General features: G+C 65.6%; 2 protein-coding genes across 2 annotated transcripts in view; both read left to right on the forward strand.

Annotated features, from left to right (window-relative positions):
- The window catches only part of VAC14 (VAC14 component of PIKFYVE complex), a 66,929-nt gene extending 65,409 nt beyond the window's left edge, over positions 1-1,520 (forward strand). The window contains exon 19 of the mRNA XM_059824835.1: positions 930-1,520. Within this exon, the coding sequence (XP_059680818.1) occupies positions 930-1,092 (163 nt within the window). The 3' untranslated portion in view covers positions 1,093-1,520. The remainder of the gene's footprint in view (positions 1-929) is intronic.
- Positions 1,521-3,839: 2,319 nt separating this feature from the next.
- MTSS2 (MTSS I-BAR domain containing 2) lies at positions 3,840-16,097 on the forward strand. The gene is made up of 14 exons (XM_059825083.1): positions 3,840-3,908; positions 7,936-7,997; positions 8,101-8,174; positions 10,135-10,219; positions 10,376-10,467; positions 10,557-10,631; positions 11,402-11,559; positions 11,642-11,749; positions 11,840-11,937; positions 12,531-12,657; positions 13,381-13,455; positions 13,775-13,951; positions 14,049-14,214; positions 15,325-16,097. Exons 1-14 carry the CDS (start codon positions 3,840-3,842, stop codon positions 16,095-16,097), a joined length of 2,139 nt encoding a protein of 712 aa, XP_059681066.1.
- The last annotated feature ends 640 nt before the right edge of the window (positions 16,098-16,737 follow it).

Raw genomic sequence — 16,737 nt, forward strand, 5'->3', positions numbered from 1 at the left:
AGAAGAGCTCCCAAGCTGGGCAGGTTTCTGAATTAACCCCCCACCGCCACCGCTCCTTGGCTTTTAACAGCTCCCCTGGGCCGGCTTTTATCCCTCCTGGCCTCCGGCGCTGAGCTCCTACCCACAACCCGGCGCTGATTTTAATTGGGATGGGGGGCAGATGGGGGGCTGCATGTGCTTCCTTCCCCCCACCACCTTTTTCCCCCCCTCCTTGGCCCCGGCAGCGGGGTTTTTTCGAGCAACCGGAGCTGTCAGACGGCCTGAGCATCTGATTAACACTGACCTACATTCCTTCAAACACCGAAGCCGGCTTTCATAACAGGCCAGCCCCAGCTGCCCCCTCCCCGGGGGGACGCCAGGGCCTCGAGAGCCGCCTGCCATCCTCCCGTGGGCTCCCCCGTGTCCCCCAACGGGCTTCCCGGGGGCTGGTCCCCCCACCTCCCTTGCAAGGGACCAGCTCTGAGGGATGAGCACCCATGGCTGGAGCCCCGGGGAGCCCCCGTGGGGGCTCCCCGGGGCTCCAGCCATGGGTGCTCATCCCCCGGGGCTGTCCCCGCTGCCACCAGTCCTCCTCCATGCCAAAGCACACAGATATCTATTTTTTTGCTCGCTCCTAAAACCAGGCAGGGAAACTGAGGCACGTGGTGCCAGCATCCTTTCTGGCCAGTCTCGCTGCTTTTGGCCGGAATGGGTTGGGACAGGGGGGAGCATCCATGTCGGAGGGGTTAAACCTCCCCTGTGGGGCCAGGGGGGCTGAGGCAGATGTCCCTTGTCCCCTCTCTTCTGTCCCAGGACTTCTTGGGCTCCGTCTCTTGCCTTTTGGGGGAGGGAAACGGGGCTTTGGGAGTGTTTAACGGAGCACCAGCATCACTAGGGGTACGGGCAACTCCTTCCCCTTCCTGCCCTCACGCTCCGCTCCCTCCCCGCAGGGACAGCACCAAACCGAGCGCCGGTTTCAAGAGGGCGTCAGCCTCCAACATCGACTACACGGAGCTGCTGCAGCACTTTGAGAAGGTCCAAAACAAGCACCTGGAAGCACGGCACCAGCGAGCCGGGCGGGCAGAGCAGCTGGACCGGCGGGTGGTCCTCTGAGCATCCCCGCGACAGCCATGGGTGTGCACGGATGCTAGGGCAGGGACCAGGGGACTCGGACCAGGGGACGGGGACAGCGGTTGCTGGCCGCCGGAGGATGCGATGGGTTTAATGGCAGAGGGAGATGGGCGAGCGCTCGGCGCGGGGCTGGTTTTCCTCCCCGCTGCGTGTGCGGATGGTGGGGGACCCCCAGGCTGTGCCCGGCTTCTCCCGTGGGCGATGCGGGGACCTGGGGAAGGGTTGCAGGAGGAGAGGGCCAGGGGAAAGCACCTCGTCTGAGGAAACTCCCCTTTGCTTTGCTAATGCCTTCCCCGTGACTGTCAGCTGAGCGCCCAGCCTTCAGCCAGCGAGACCGGAGGGGAAGGGAAGACCGGGAGGAACCCCCCGGCCTCCCGCCCTGGAAAACAAGCGCGCGGGGCCGCCGGTCGCCTCTCGCCACCCTGGCTTCCACCCTCCGGCTCCGAGGCCTCTCCGGAGGCTGCCGGCGGCATCTCGCCCGGGGACTCACACTCCTGTGCGTGGTACTCGGCCCCGTCCCCACGTCCACGCACCCTCCCCGAGCCCCCAGCTCTCGGCACGGATGGCGGCGCAGCCTTAACTCCCAGCGGCACGGGGCATGGCAGAGACCCCCATCACGCCCAGCCCCGGACTCAGTTCTTTGTTCCTACGTTAAGCTCCCCACGATAAAATAAACGAGCGATGCAGAGCAGGCCGTTCCTGGTAGCTGGGCTCCCCATCCTTGTGGATCCAGCCCCAAGGAGAGCCAAAAACCTGGCACGGGGCAGGGGATGGCACGGAGCATCTTGCTCCACCCCGAGCCCCGGGCTGGCCCAGTCCTGCCACGTTGGCTCACTGGCGAGCAGGGCTTCTCCGCCTGCTCCTCTTCCCAGCAGGAACAAAAAAACCACCGCCGAAATTCTTCCAGGCCACGGTCATGAAACCGCAGCGCGGTGACAGGCATTTTCCTGGCCCTGAGCAGCCGCCGGCGCTGCCTTCGCCCCGTCCCGCGGCGCCGAGAGACCGTCACCGTTGGCGCGTACCGGGCTGCTGCGGTTCGGGGGGTTGCCGTTGCATCCCTGGCACGTTTCAGGCCCTCACCTGATCCTGAGGAAAGGGGGATTGGAGGAATTCGTGGAGTTTTTATGGCTCCTGGCCTGTTTACAGTGGAGCCGAGCTCTGGCAGTGGGTTCCCTGAACAGCCCCACACCGGCGCTGCTTTGGCTGGGATAAAGACATTCCTGTCATTCCCGGGAAAGGGCTTTCCAAACCCGGTCACGGCGGGTTAATTTTAACAGCCAGCCCTTTAGGATGGACGAGCAGTGGCTTCCCCAGCCCGCCGACCGCTCGGGGTGCCGGTGGGGTTCCTGTTGCCTTTCCCAACCGCTGCCGGGATGTTGCCGGCGTGGGCCAGGGCTGCTGCCGGTCCCAGGGCTCTGCCCATCGCTCCTGCCGGGCTCACTGCCGCTGAGCGGCCCTCATGCCAAGGGACGGGGTTTATGGGGAGAAATTCCAGCCGGCTGCTGGAGCACCGAGCCGTAATCGTTTCCTTATGGATGGCTCTTGACCTGCACCGGCCAGAGCAGCGTGGTGCTGCCGGGGCAGTGCCGGCTGGGGATCGGGGCTGCTTTTTCTGGCAGGAGGGGGAATGGGTGACTCAGGCTGAGCCCCTCGCCCTGGGGTTTCACCCTGAGGTGCAGCGAGGTGCGTTGGGGCTCAGCCCGGCCCCCCAGATCCCAGGAGGCTGGAGATGGGGCCTTGGGATGGCTGCGGGGAAGGGTTCGTCTGCTGGCAGGCCACGTGTTTCCCACGGCTCTCTGGTAATCGAGTGCTGTAAGACATTTCAGGGCTGCCGTATGATCACCCCGGAGGGTGTTAAAACTTCAACCTGCACCGAGGCGATGCCCCGCAGCGCACCCAGGCACTCGCCTTCCCCGGGCAGGGAAGGCAGCGGGGCTCAAACAGCCATGGAGGGAGGCTAACAGAGCCCTGGCCCGGGGGCAGCACCCCGCACCCCCCCGCCCAGGGCCCGGGGGGCTGCCCCCGAGCATCCCACAGCGGTGCGGCTGCTGACCCCCGGGCCCAGCACTCCCCAGGGCACAGCGGGGCTCCCCACCCAACACCCCAAGACCGTCCCTTGGGGGTCCTCCGCTGCCCTGTGAGCGACCCCCGGTGCTGCCCCCACCAGCGGGGGCTGCCCCCCAGCCCCACACCCCCAGGCACCCCTCGGGGCTCCCTCCGCCGCAGCCCGGGGGCTCCCGGGGCTGCTCCCCGATGCGCCCCCCGCAGCAGCTCCCGGAGCATCCCCGAGCACCACCGGGCCCGGCAGCCCCGCGCATCCCCCGCCCGCCCGCTGCTGCCCCCCGAGCATGTGTGTCCCCCCCCGCCCCGGCCCCGCGGCGGGCGGCGCATGTGCCGCGCAGATCCCGCCCCGCTCCGCCCCCGCCGCCGCCCCGGGGGCGCCGCTCTCCGCGCCCCGCTCCGCGCCCTGACTCCGCTCCGCGCCCCGCTCCGCTCCGCGCCCCGCTCCGCTGCCAGGGGGGCGGCCCGAGGGGGGCGGCGGGTCCGCTCAGCCCCCGGGGGAAGGGGGGCGATGCGCCGCGCCGCGCCCCGCCCGGCCCCCCCGCCGCTCCGCCGCCCCACCGCCGCCGCCGCCCGGGCGCCGCCCGCCCCCCGCCGCCGCTGAGCCTGGCCCGCCGCCGCGGCCTCCCCCGGCGGCGCCGCCCGCCCCGGGCTGCCGCAGCGCCGCGATGGAGACGGCGGAGAAGGAGTGCGGAGCCCTCGGCGGCCTCTTCCAAGCCATCATCAACGACATGAAGGTAGGGACCCCCCCCCCGCACCCCGCACCCCGCACCCCGCACCGTTCCGCTGCCGTGACAGCGCTCCCCCCCGCACCCCCCCACCGGGCAGCCTCCGCTCCGCCGCTGCTGCGGGCACGGACCGGCCGGCATCGGGCCCCGCGGCGGGTACCGGGGCTCCCGCATCAGCCCCGCGGCGGGGAGCCGGGCTCCGCTGTCCAGCCCCGAGCTGGGTATCGCGGCCCCACGGCGGGTGTCGGAGCCCCACGGCGGGTGCGGGGCTCGGCACTGGGTGCCGGAGCCCCACGTCAACCCCATAGTGGGCATGGGGGCCCCATGTTGGGCATCGGACCCCACGCTGGGGATCGCAGCCCCATATCAGCCCCGTACCCGGCACCGGGTACCGGAGCCCCATGTCAGGTATCACAGCCCCATATCCGTCACCGGGTACCGGAGCCCCATGTCAGGTATCACAGCCCCATATCCGTCACCGGGTACCAGAGCCCCATGTCAGGTATCACAGCCCCATATCCGTCACCGGGTATCGGAGCCCCATGTCAGGTATCACAGCCCCATATCAGCCCCATATCCGTCACCAGGTATCGGAGCCCCATGTCAGGTATCACAGCCCCATATCAGCCCCATATCCGTCACCGGGTATCAGAGCCCCATGGCGAGTATTGGAACCCCGTATCCGTCACCGGGTATTGGAGCCCCATGTCAGGTATCACAGCCCCATATCAGCCCCATATCCATCACCGGGTATCAGAGCCCCATATCAGCCCCATATCCATCACCGGGTATCGGAGCCCCATGGCAAGTAACAGAACCCCATATCAAACCCGTGTCCATCACCGGGTACCGGCACCCCATGTCTGGTACCGGAGCCCCGTATCAGCGCCGTATCTGTCAGCGGGTGTTGGAGCCCCGTGTCGGGTACCACAGACCGGGCATCGCTGCCCGATGTCGGGTACCGCTGGCCCCGCATCGGGCATCACCAGCCATTGGGGGCATTGCATTGACACCCCCCCCCGCCACCCTCCGCTCCCCAGCTTGGATTTCTGCCGGACCCGCTTGGGTTTGCACCAAAGGAACAAAAAGGTCCCCCAGCTCCTCAATCCCATTTCCCAACCCGGGGAGGGGACGTCGCCTCCACCCTCCCTGGGAGCAGGATGGGGCCATGTTTTAAAAAAAAATGCCTTTTTTTTGTTTGTTTTCATTTCAAAAAAATAAATGAAAAATGCTGGGGGGCATTTTTGTCTGGGGGTTGAGCAGGGAGGAGGGAACCAGCCGGGTTTCTTCATCTCGGGGGGGCGAAATTCCTGCTGCCTACTCCAGCGTTGGGGTTTAGCCCCAGTCATTTTCGGAGGCAAAAGCTCTCTTCCTCCTCCTCCTCCTCCTCCTCCTCCTCCTCCTCCTCCTCCTCCTCCTCTTCCTCTCTTCTTGCTGCAGCCCAGTCCAGACAATGCTGTCATTGCCAAAGCAGGGGAGGGGGGGATAAAAAAAAAAATAAAAGCCTGGCGGAGAAGGAGATTAACCCCTTCGAGGGGTGGCGGTGGCTCCGCGGGGCCGGACTCCGGCTCAGGGCTGGGAGAAGAGCCCTGGAGGGAGACAATCCCGGCTCTCCCCAGGCACCAGCCCCAGGGCAGCGAGGGCCAGGGCTGGTGGGGAACGGTGCTGGGGTCAGCACCCCAAATGCCTTCACCCCAGCCATCCCCTCCTGGCAGCCCCACTGAGCCCCACGTCCCCAGGGTGGAGGTGAGGGCAGCCCGTGCCTCGGTTTCTCCATTCCCCCACTGAGGCTGCGGAGGGGATGAGCCCACCGGGAGCCGTCGCCTCCCCGGCTGCTGCCAGCGCTGCCAACGCAGCGGCATGCCCAGCCCCATCAGGACGTGGTTGGGCCAGGAGCCCCTCACCGTGGCGTCGCGCGCCGGCGTGGCTGAGGAAACCGTGTTGGATTCGTTTTCATGCCATTTGTAGGTGGGAAAGATGAGAAAAAAAATAATAAAAAGGAAGAAAAAAGCCCCACCACGCTCGGCTCACACCCTGCACAGCCCTGGCCCAGCGCCGGTGGCCCCTAAGGGCGCATCGTCCCCGTCCCTGTCCCCATCTCCCAGCCACGTGGTGTCCTGGCGCGGGCACTGGCGGACGGGGAAAAATAGTCCCCAGCCCACAGAACTGATGGCGTTGAACGGCAGCGATGTGCTTAGGGTCCCGCGGCTGGCAGCCCTGCGCTGGGCGCGGGGGTAAAGGGACCTTATTTCGGTGGCAGGTGGCTTTTCGGCACCCGTCGGCCTCCATTGGGGAGGGCTCGGGCAGCGAAGCCTGGTGGCAGTCCCCGAGCCGGCAGCGTCCCCGAGCCGGCTTCATTCCTGTTGCCTCTCTTCCAGCGTGCTCTGGCATCCCTGGGTGACCTTGGCATGTCCTTGTCCCCGTTGTCCTCGTCCCCATCCTCCTCCCGCCCGGCATCGCCGAGGGCCGGGGGCGTCGTGACTTGCCCCTTCGTTTGGGGGGAGCCTCCGCTCGCCCTCCCCGGGGTGGCTGGGGGAAGGTGGCCCTGGGACAGTGGCCCTGCCCTCCGGCAATGGCAGCTCCCAGGGACTCGGGGCCCTGCGCCGGGGCGCTGCCACACGTGGCACATGAAGTGGCATCCTCAAACCCCTTCTTTGCTGACTCGTGAGGAAACGGGGGCTTTCGTGGTCCCCCCAAAAACAACGCTGGGCTGGTCCCGTGCCCCCTCGGTGCAAACCCTGTCCCCAGAGGTGCCACCAAGCCGGGCTCACGGGAATGTGTGGTGACCCACATCCTGCAAAGCGGGCTCCGGTGCCCGAGTCCCAGCCCGGTGGCCACCCCAGAGGGGTTTGCAACCCCCCAGCACTGCCGTCGGATGGTGGCATCGGGATGGCACCGGAATGGTGTCACTGGGATGACAGCACCGGGACGGACCTCGCCAGGATGGCAGCACCAGCACGGCCTCGCTGGGACGGTGGCACCCGGATAGACTTGACGGGATCGTGGCACTGGGACTGGCCATGCCAGGCTGGCACTGGGATGGCCTCGCTGAGACAGCACCAGCATTAACCTCACCAGGACAACACTGTGACTGGTCTCACTGGGATGGTGGCACTGGGATGGCCTCGCTGTATGGTGGCACCAGGATTAACCTTGCTGGGATGGCACCAGGACTGGCCTTGCTGGGATTGCACTGGAGCTGGCATTGCTGGGACTGGCCTCACTGGCACAGCACCAGGATGGTCTTACTGGGAGTGGCCTCTCCAAGACACTGCTGGGACTGGTCTTGCCGAGACCGGCCTCCCTGGGACAGCGCTGGGATGGCCTCGTTGGGACGGTGGCACTGGGACAGCCCTGGGATGGCCTTGCCACAAGCGCACTGGGACTGGTCTTGCTGGGGTGGCCTCGCCAGGATGGCAACGGGGTGGCCTGGCCGGGATGGCACCAGGGTGGCCTCACTGGGGTGGCCTCCCCAGCACCTGTGACCTGTCCATGTCCATGTCCCTGCACGACCACCCCGTTCAGGCCTGGGGGGACCCCAGACCCCCCCTCCTGCCCTGTGGGTCCTCGTGGGCTCGGGGGAGCCGGGGACTGGAGCTGCCCACTGCAGGGCTGGAGCCCTCCATGGTGGTGGTTTCGACCATCGCTGCTTTTGGGGGAGGCTGGAGGTGCTGGAGGGCTCTGCTGCTGACTGGGTTCTCAAAGGTTGCCTGTGCACCAGCTCCTTTCCTCCCCTCAAATTTCCAAACCCATAAGCTGCCTTTAGCCCTTTGAGGAAAGAGGAAGAGATCACCCAAAATCCCGAGGTCTCTATGGTCTACGTGGTTGCGAGGCCGGACTGGAAAGGGAAAACCCAGCAGGGAAAAAGGGTTGTGCTCAGCCTTTATTAGCCATCAGAGAAGCCACACCTAGCCAGGCACGGCCACCGAGCTGCCCCATCTCTCTGTAACGGTGAAGGGGGGATTTGCCCTGCCTGGGGAGGGGGCGCAGGGGGGCGGGGGACTCCGGCTCTCACTGTCACCTTCCCTCCTTGCAGAGCTCCTACCCCATCTGGGAGGATTTCAACTCGAAGGCCACCAAGCTGCACTCCCAGCTCAGGTGAGTGGCTGGGGTGGGGGGGACAGGGGACCCCCCGTCCCTGTGGGCACATCCCGGGGTGCCCAGCTCCCGCTGAGCCCCCCCCTCGCTCTCTCCACCCCAGGACCACGGTGCTGGCCGCAGTCGCCTTCCTAGATGCCTTCCAGAAAGTGGCCGACATGGCCACCAACACCCGCGGTAGGGTCCTCCCCACCAGGAGTGGGCGTCCCCTGGCGTGGTCGGGCGGGGGGAGCGGGTGGCGAGTGGCCCCTGTGGGGTGACCCCTGCCCACGTGGCTGGGGTGGGCTTCACGCAGCAGCTCCACCATCCATGGAGATGTGTCCAACCTGTCCCCACCCCAAGGTGGAGCATCCCCTGGGAAGCAGGGCTGGAAAGATGGGGTGCAGCTGAGGCTGGGGGGGGGGGCGGGTGGGGTGGGCACCCATGTGGGTGCCGCTCCTCACCACCCATGGGTGCTTAGCCGGCATCTTCTGGTGAGGCTGGTTTGCTTGCGGGGAGATTCGGGGTGACGCAGCCCCGCACCGTGGCTCCCCGCACCCGTCTCTGCCCCCCAGGATGCGCCCAGATATGGGGCTGAGCCGCCCTCCCGGTGTCCCTTGTCCCCTGTGCCCACCTGGGAGGTGCCCGGGGGGGTCCCGGCTGCTCCGGGGGGGCTCCAGGGAGGGGGAATTAGATGGAGGGAGATGCAGGACCCCATGCTTGGCTGCTTCAGGGATGAACCCCGACCCGCCGAGGAGGTGATGTGAAGAGCTGAGGCTGCAGGTTGGGCCCCCCCATGCTGGAATGGGGTGGGGGGGTCGGACCCCCGGTCCCTCTCCGGGTGCCCGCTGCGGGCGAGGAGCCACTTCCCACCGCTCGGCTTCTGCCAAGCAGATGGTCCGGGGCTGGTTTGCAGACTGGCGGCATCCAGGCCATCTGGAGCTGCGCGGGGAGGAGGAGGAGGAGGAGGAGGAAGAGGAGGAGGAGGAGGAGGAGGCAGCAGCAGCTTGAGCTGGGATCAGCTTTGCCTCCAAACCCACTAGCCCACTGCACCAGGGGATTAGGGCTCCCCCAGCTCCCCTCCAGCCTGGGCACCGAAAGCGAGGGAGGGGACACGGGGGGGGATGCTGGGGACAGCTGGTGACCAGCACCGTGGGAGTCAGCATCACCAGGGCTGCCCTGGAGTGCTGCGCCGGGCGGGGGCACCTCGGGGACACCCCTGGACATCCCTGATGTTTTCTGCGGGGGCAGAGCGGCGGTGTGGGGAAACTGAGGCAGGGCACTGGGTGGGGGCCGGCTGGCGGCCTCGTACGTGGCGCGTGAGCACGTGGGGGAATCGGATTAGGAGCAGCAGGAGCCGGGATAAGAGCATTAGGAGTGGGATTAGGAGAATACCCCGGTGCAGGAGGAGAAGGCCCTCGGCCCATGGGCTCCCCCGGTTCGGCAGCACTGGGGGGCTGGGGGATGCCCAAAACTCCTGCAAAGAGTGGGAGGTGTCTCTGGAGGCTTTTTTGGGGAGAGTAAGGCAGACTATTACTCCCTAGCTTGCACCCAAGGAGTTTGGATTGCTGCTTTTCCAGCAGCACTGCCACCATGTGGCCATCCTTAGGCTTCAGAGTTAACAGCAATTTCACCGAAAAGAGATGCTCCTGCTTTCTGTTGCTGGCCAATATCCCCCCGGGGAGCTCTGACTCCCTTTTTATACGCTCGGGATCGTGTCTGGAGCTGAGGGATGCAGCTGGCTGCCTGGCACGGAGCCAGGGAGGGAAGCCGGTCCCGGAGCCGTTTGCTCCCGGCCAGCCGGTTTCTTGGTCCGTGCCTGGCTGGCTGCGCAGTACCTCGCCCCCTGCTTCCCTGGCCCCCCCAGCACCGAATTTGAGACAAACCAGGAAAAAGCGGGAGCAGGTTTTCATTTTGAAACCCTAGGAAGGGATATTTAGCGCTTTATTTATTTGTTAGTGGATGTTGATTTATTTATTTAGTGGATTTATCGGGGAAAAAAGGAGACATCCCTGACCCAAAGCATCCCCAGAGCCCAGGGCATCCCAGCACTGGTCATCTCCGCCGCCAGCCAGCCTGGTCCCAGTATACACACTGGGCTGGGACTGGTGTGGGGGTGTCCCCTGCCCCTCGTCAGTGGCGTTTTGCTCCCCCCCAGGCGCCACGAGGGACATCGGCTCCGCGCTGACCCGCATGTGCATGCGGCACCGCAGCATCGAGGCCAAGCTCCGGCAGTTCACCAAGTAAGCGTGCCCAGGGCATCGGTGACACGAGTTGGCCGGGCTCAGCCTCTGACGAAGGAGACGCTGGATGTCGGCTGGGCCCGGGATGGGGGGCACGGCCCCCCCCCCCGACTCCGGCGCTCTCCCACGCTCTCTGCCTCTCTCTCCCTGCTCCAGCGCCCTCATGGAGAGCCTGATAAACCCTTTGCAGGACAGGATTGAGGACTGGAAGAAAACTGCCAACCAGCTGGACAAGGACCATGCAAAAGGTAGCGGTGGGATGGGCCGGATCCGTGTCGGGGGGGCTGTGCCGGTCAGCGGGGGGGGGTCCCCTCTGACAGCACTTCTGTGCCCCCAGAATACAAGCGAGCCCGCCACGAGATCAAGAAAAAATCCTCCGACACACTCAAGCTCCAGAAAAAGGCTCGCAAAGGTGAGGGGGGGTCTCCTGGAGGGGGGGGTACCCCTGCCAACCCCTCCGCAGCACCCCCAGCCGGGGCGGGCAGCCTGGATGGGGCACCCCGGCTGCCTCCCGGGGATGGTGGGCACCAGGGGGGTCCCGCTGCCCACCCCCCACAGAAAGGGGGGTGCCGGCACGGCCCGGGGGGGGTGGCGGGGAGGCGGGGGCGCACGCCCCGGCCCTCGGCCTCTTTTCACACGTTTTCTCTGTCTCCTTCTCTCTTCCCTCCCCTCCACATCCTTCCTGTAGAGCTGCTTGGTAAGTGAACTGCTGGTCCCCCCCCGGCCCCCTCTCTGCTTCCTCATCTGCTCCCCGTCCCGGTCTCCCCGGGGCCAGGGCCGCTCTCCGTCTGTCCATCCGTCCGTCCATCCGCTCCCTGTGCCCCCCCCCCGACCCCGCCCTGCTTTTAGCTTAGCTTAGCTTGCGCCCCGCATCCCGGGGCGACGCCAGCCCCGCTGCGGTGGCACCCGGGCGGGTCCCCTGGTCCCAAGCGCCAGGGATGGGGACGGGGTGGCAGAGGACACCCCCCCGCTCCGCCTCCCGGGGCTGCCGCGGGGTGAGGGTGCTCCTGGGATCCGAGCACGGGGGGGGACCCCGTGGCACTCGCTGGGATGTGAGGATGGGGTGACGGGGTGATGTCGCCCAGCCGGAGCCTGGGGATGGCCTTGGCTCAGCCATGGGACCCCCAGCAGATTGGGAGGGGTGTCCGGGGAGCCCGGTGCTGATGGTACCCCGTCTCGCAGGGAAGGGGGACCTGCAGCCCCAGCTGGACAACGCGCTGCAGGATGTCAACGACATGTACCTGCTGCTGGAGGAGACGGAGAAGCAGGCGGTCCGCAAAGCCCTCATCGAGGAGCGGGGTCGCTTCTGCACCTTCATCACCTTCCTGCAGCCCGTGGTGGTGAGCGCTGGGGGCCCGGGGGGTGGGGGGGGTGTTCGCTGCTGCCCGATGGGTGCTGATGCTCTCCCTTGTCTGGCTGCAGAACGGGGAGCTCACCATGCTGGGAGAGATCACCCACCTGCAGGGCATCATTGAGGACCTGGTGGTCCTCACCGCCGAGCCCCACAAGCTGCCCCCCGCCAGCGAGCAGGTCAGCATAGGGGCGCCAGGGGGGGACGGGGTGAGTCAAGGGAGGGGGGGGGAGCATCTTTGGGGGGTTTAAACCCCATCCTTCCTGCAGGTGATCAAGGACCTGAAGGGCTCTGACTACAGCTGGTCCTACCAGACCCCCCCGTCCTCGCCCAGCAGCTCCAGCTCCCGCAAGTCCAGCATGTGCAGGTATGGTGGGGTGCGCTCCACGCCTAAAATCCCACCCCCTTCGTTAACCCCGGGGGGCTAATGATGCTCACGGCCCTTGGGGTGAGCATGTCCACCTCCACACGTCCATGTGGTTAACCGGTCCCCAGTAATGCGGAGGAACTGGTCTTGGCACACTGGGATGGCTGCGGGGTCGGGGCTGGTGGACCTATGGAGCAGGACGGGTGCCTGGCACGTTTCCCATCCTCTGGGTTTTGGGGATGGTGTGAGCTGTGCAGGGGGGGTCTGAAGGCAAACATGTCACCTTTGCCATGTTCCCCAGCCTGTCCCCTGCCAGCGGAGGACCCCAGAAGGAAAAGGGATGCCCTGGGAGGACCGCGTGCCTCAGTTTCCCCAGGCTGGGGTGTGGGGCAGGGTGCTGGGCTTGCTGCCCGGACACCCTGCTGCGTCCGAACCTCTGTCTTAAACTCTCTTTTCCTTCCTTTGTCCTCCCCACCGGCGTGTCCCCGTCCCCCCCGGCGCCCCCCCAGCAGCGTTAGCAGTGCCAAGGGTGGCATGGCGTGGCCCGGCGGGGCTCAGACCTGCTCACCCAGTTCCACCTATCGCTACCGCAGCCTGGCGCAGCCCCCCGCCGCCGCCACCCGCCTCTCCAGCGTCTCCTCCCATGACTCCGGCTTCATCTCCCAGGACGCCGCTTACTCCAAACCGCCTTCCCCCATGCCCTCGGACATCACCAGCCAGGTACAGAGGGGGTCAGCGCCGCCCCCCCCACCCCATGCCTCAGTTTCCCCTTCTGTAGAATGGGTGGGTGCTGCTGGGTGCAACACAAGGGTCTGGTGTGGAGGTGATGGGTCCCCCCAGGCGTGTTTCCAGCTGTGTTGGCATCACCCAGCCCTGCTTGGGGGCACCGCGGGCCACGGTGCAGAGAAACCCCATCTGTGACCCCCCCAGGGATGGGGTGCAGGTATCACCCCCCCCCGTGCCAGGGGGAACAGGGTATTTCCCAATCGCCCCAGCCCCGTAACACCCAGTTTGTACCAGTCCCCCAGCAGGCAGCGCGGAGCAAAGCTTCCCCTTCTCCCTGCCTTCTTCCCGGTGCTGAGGATGCTCCCAGACCCCCGGCTCCCCCCGGGAGCTGCCGATCCCTCGTGCTGGCTGTGCCGCAGGGCTGCCTGGCACGACCGCTAACCTGGCGTCGCCAACCCGGCGAGAGCCCCTGGGGAGCCCAACGCCATGGCTGCGGGGACTGTCCTCGCTCCCCAAAATGGCTTTTGCCTCTGCCGGGTCGGATTCTGCTCGCCTTCCCGCATCTGCTGCCGGGGGGGAGGCGGGCTGGGGGCCTGGGTCAGCTGGGAAAGCCATGGGCGCTGCTCTAACCCGGGACTGCGGCGCTGGCTGTGCTTGCTAACCGCCTCTTCTCTCCCCCTCCGGCTCACGGCATGGCTTGGCCTCCCGGCACGGCAGAAGTCCTCCAGCTCGGCGTCCTCGGAGGCCTCGGAAACCTGCCAGTCGGTTAGCGAGTGCAGCTCCCCCACCTCGGTTAGTTCTTGCTCCACCACCGGGGCACGGGCAGGTGGCGGAAAGGTGAAGCCTTCATCAGCAACACCCTCCTCTTCCTCTTCTCCCCTCCCCGGTGCTGTCCCCCATCCCACCGGGGTCGCATTTCACACGTGTTTTCCCCCCACGCCTCATGGGGTTCAGCCCCTAGATCCCCCCATCCCACCCTGCCACGGGGCATAGCACCCCGGGCAGCACCCGTGGCTCGGGGGACATCGGCGCGTGCCCCCTCCCGCACTGCCCCGCTTTTGGCTTCTAGCCCCGGTGTCCCCGGCGTCACCCCGTGCCTTGCCTGTTGCAGGACTGGTCCAAGGCCAGCCCCTACGACCAGCCGGTGGTCCCCACCCTGCAGCGGCGCAAGGACCGCGTGGAGCACCTGCGGGAAGCCGAGATGGGCTCACCCGCCGGCGGGTACCCGGGCATCGGCGGCGAGGATGCTCCCAGGCCCCGCATGTCACCGGCTACGATCGCCGCCAAGGTACCGGCTCCGGCGGGGCGAACACAGAGGTGGTGGGCTTTTGAGGGGCTCCTAGGAGAGGAGACGGGGCGCTGACGGTGTGCCCTTGGCCCCACAGCACGGGGAGGAGGTGTCCCCCGCCGCCAGCGACCTGGCCATGGTCTTGACCCGGGGGCTGAGCCTGGAGCACCAGAAGAGCAGCCGGGACTCGCTGCAGTACTCCAGCGGCTACAGCACGCAGACCACCACCCCCTCCTGCTCCGAGGACACCATCCCTTCCCAAGGTACCCACCCCGCAGTGGCGAGGGGCACCTGGGGCCACCCAAAAATGGCACCCGGAGAGGGGAAGGGGACGGCAGAGGCTTTGGTGGTCCCGGGGTACTTCTGCGTGCACTAGGTGTCATAGAATAGGGCTATGGTCGCATCACATGGGGGCTTGGGGGGATGAAGATTTAATGATTGTGTGTGTTGGGGGTTCGGTGTGTGGCACAAGCGTCGTGCCACGTGGTAACCACGAGATTTCCTGGTCAGCTGGGTGTTAGTTGGGTCTTGATAGCTACGGTTGTGCCAGGCAGCGACATAACAGACAGCACCACGCGGAGTGTGGTTGGTGATGGTTTGTGGTGACGTGTTTGAGCACAGCGGTCGGGTACAGGTGGAAACAGTGGCAGATGGCGGGTGATGGCAGTGGAGGTGGCAGCTGGAGATCAAGTAACCACGGGGACAGTTGTGTTGTGCTGTGCTCGTGTTGGCTGAGCCAGTCGTGAGCACGTGATGGTGGAGTTTGGCTGTGATCACATTGTGACGGTGGTGGTTGGGCTGGTTGTGATGGTGATGGTTGGCTTTGACTGTGACCATGTGGTGGTGATGGTTGAGGCCAGTTGTGATGGTCATGGCTGGGGCTGGTTGTGATCACACTGCGATGGTGACGGTCGGGTTTGGTTGTGATCTCAATGTGATGGTTGGGTTTTCTTGTGGTTGCCTTCCGATGGCGGTGGTTGAGTTGGCTTGTGGTTGCCTTCCGATGGCGGTGGTTGGGTTGGCTTGTGGTTGCCTTCCGATGGCGGTGGTTGGGTTGGCTTGTGGTTGCCTTCCGATGGCGGTGGATGGGTTGGCTTGTGGTTGCCTTCCGATGGCAGTGGATGGGTTGGCTTGTGGTTGCCTTGTGATGGCAATGGCTGGGCTTGCTGGTGAGTGTGTTGTGCCAGCAGTGGTTGGGGCCAGCTGGGATTGTGTCGCAATGGTGGTGGTTGAGTTTGGTTGTGGTCGCGCAGCACCAGCGTTGGTTGGGGCTGGCTGTGATTGCATTGTGAAGGTGGTGGTTGGGCTTGGCAGTGCCAGCTGGGCCACCCGTCTCTCACCCAGCCATGCTAACTGTGCTGCCCCCTCCCCAGGCTCTGACTATGACTGCTACTCGGTGAATGGCGACGTGGAGTGTGACCCCCAGAGTGACTTCGACAAGTCCTCCACCATCCCGCGCAACAGCAACATCGCCCAGAACTACCGGCGTATGATCCAGACCAAGCGTCCCGCCTCCACTGCCGGGCTGCCCACCGGCACCAACCTACCAGCCGGCACCACCCCAGGGGTGGCCACCATCCGCCGCACACCCTCCACCAAGCCCTCGGTCCGCCGCACCCTCTCCAATGCTGGCCCCATCCCCATCCGACCTCCCATCGTCCCCGTGAAGACCCCCACGGTGCCCGACTCCCCCGGCTATACCGGCCCCACGCGGGTGGGCAGCGAAGAGTGCGTCTTCTATGCCGACGACGCCTCACCGAACCCCCTGGATTTTGCCAAAGCTTCGCCCAAGCGGCTGAGCCTTCCCAACACCGCCTGGGGCGGCGGTGCCATGGAGATCTCCGTCTACCCCGGGGCCGGCCAGCACCTCTCTGCCGAGGAAGAGGAGGACCAACAGTTGGCCGCCAACCGGCACAGCTTGGTGGAGAAGATCGGCGAGCTGGTAGCCGGCGCCCACGCCCTGGGGGAAGGCCAGTTCCCCTTCCCCACTGCCCTCGCGGGGTCTGGCCCTGGCGAGGAGACCCCCGCGCCCCCCCCGGCGGCCTCCATGGACCCCCCGGCCGAAGACATGCTGGTGGCCATCCGGCGTGGGGTGCGCCTGCGCAGGACCGTCACCAACGACAGGTCGGCCCCACGGATATCGTGATGATGCCCCGGCCGGCGGGGACGCGCCCACCACGGCCGATGGACCTCCCGGGGGCACCCGCTGCACCTCCCTGGGGACCCCCCACCCGCCAGCACCCGCTGCCCCCCCTCCCTCGCTGCCCCCCGCTTTCTGCTCCTCTGTCCCCTCCTTCCCTTCCCTCCTGGCCCTTTCCTTTCCTTACGTCTTTCCTTCACGTGGTCTCGCTTTGGCTCTTTTTCTCTTTTTTCTTTTTTCTCCTTTTCTCTTATTCTTCTTTTATTCATTTCTTCTTTTCCTCTCTCTTCTTTTCCTCTCTCTTCTTTTCCTCTCTCTTCTTTTCCTCTCTCTTCTTTTCCTCTCTCTTCTTTCCTCTCTCTTCTTTTCCTCTCTCTTCTTTCCCTCTCTCTTCTTTCCCTCTTCCTTTCCCTCTTCCTTTCCCTCTTCCTTTCCCTCTTCCTTTCCCTCTTCCTTTCCCTCTTCCTTTCCCTCTTCCTTCTTTTCCTCTTCTTTTCCTCTTCTTTTCCTCTTCTTTTCCTCTTCTTTTCCTCTTCTTTTCCTCTTCCTTTTCCTCTTTCTTCTTTTCCTCTTCTTTTCCTCTTCTTTTCCTCTTCCTTTTCCTCTTCCTTTTCTCTTTCTTTTCCTCTTCCTTTTCCTCTTCCTT

Source organism: Gavia stellata, chromosome 15, assembly GCF_030936135.1.
Source record: "Gavia stellata isolate bGavSte3 chromosome 15, bGavSte3.hap2, whole genome shotgun sequence".
NCBI classification, from domain to species: Eukaryota; Metazoa; Chordata; class Aves; order Gaviiformes; family Gaviidae; genus Gavia; species Gavia stellata.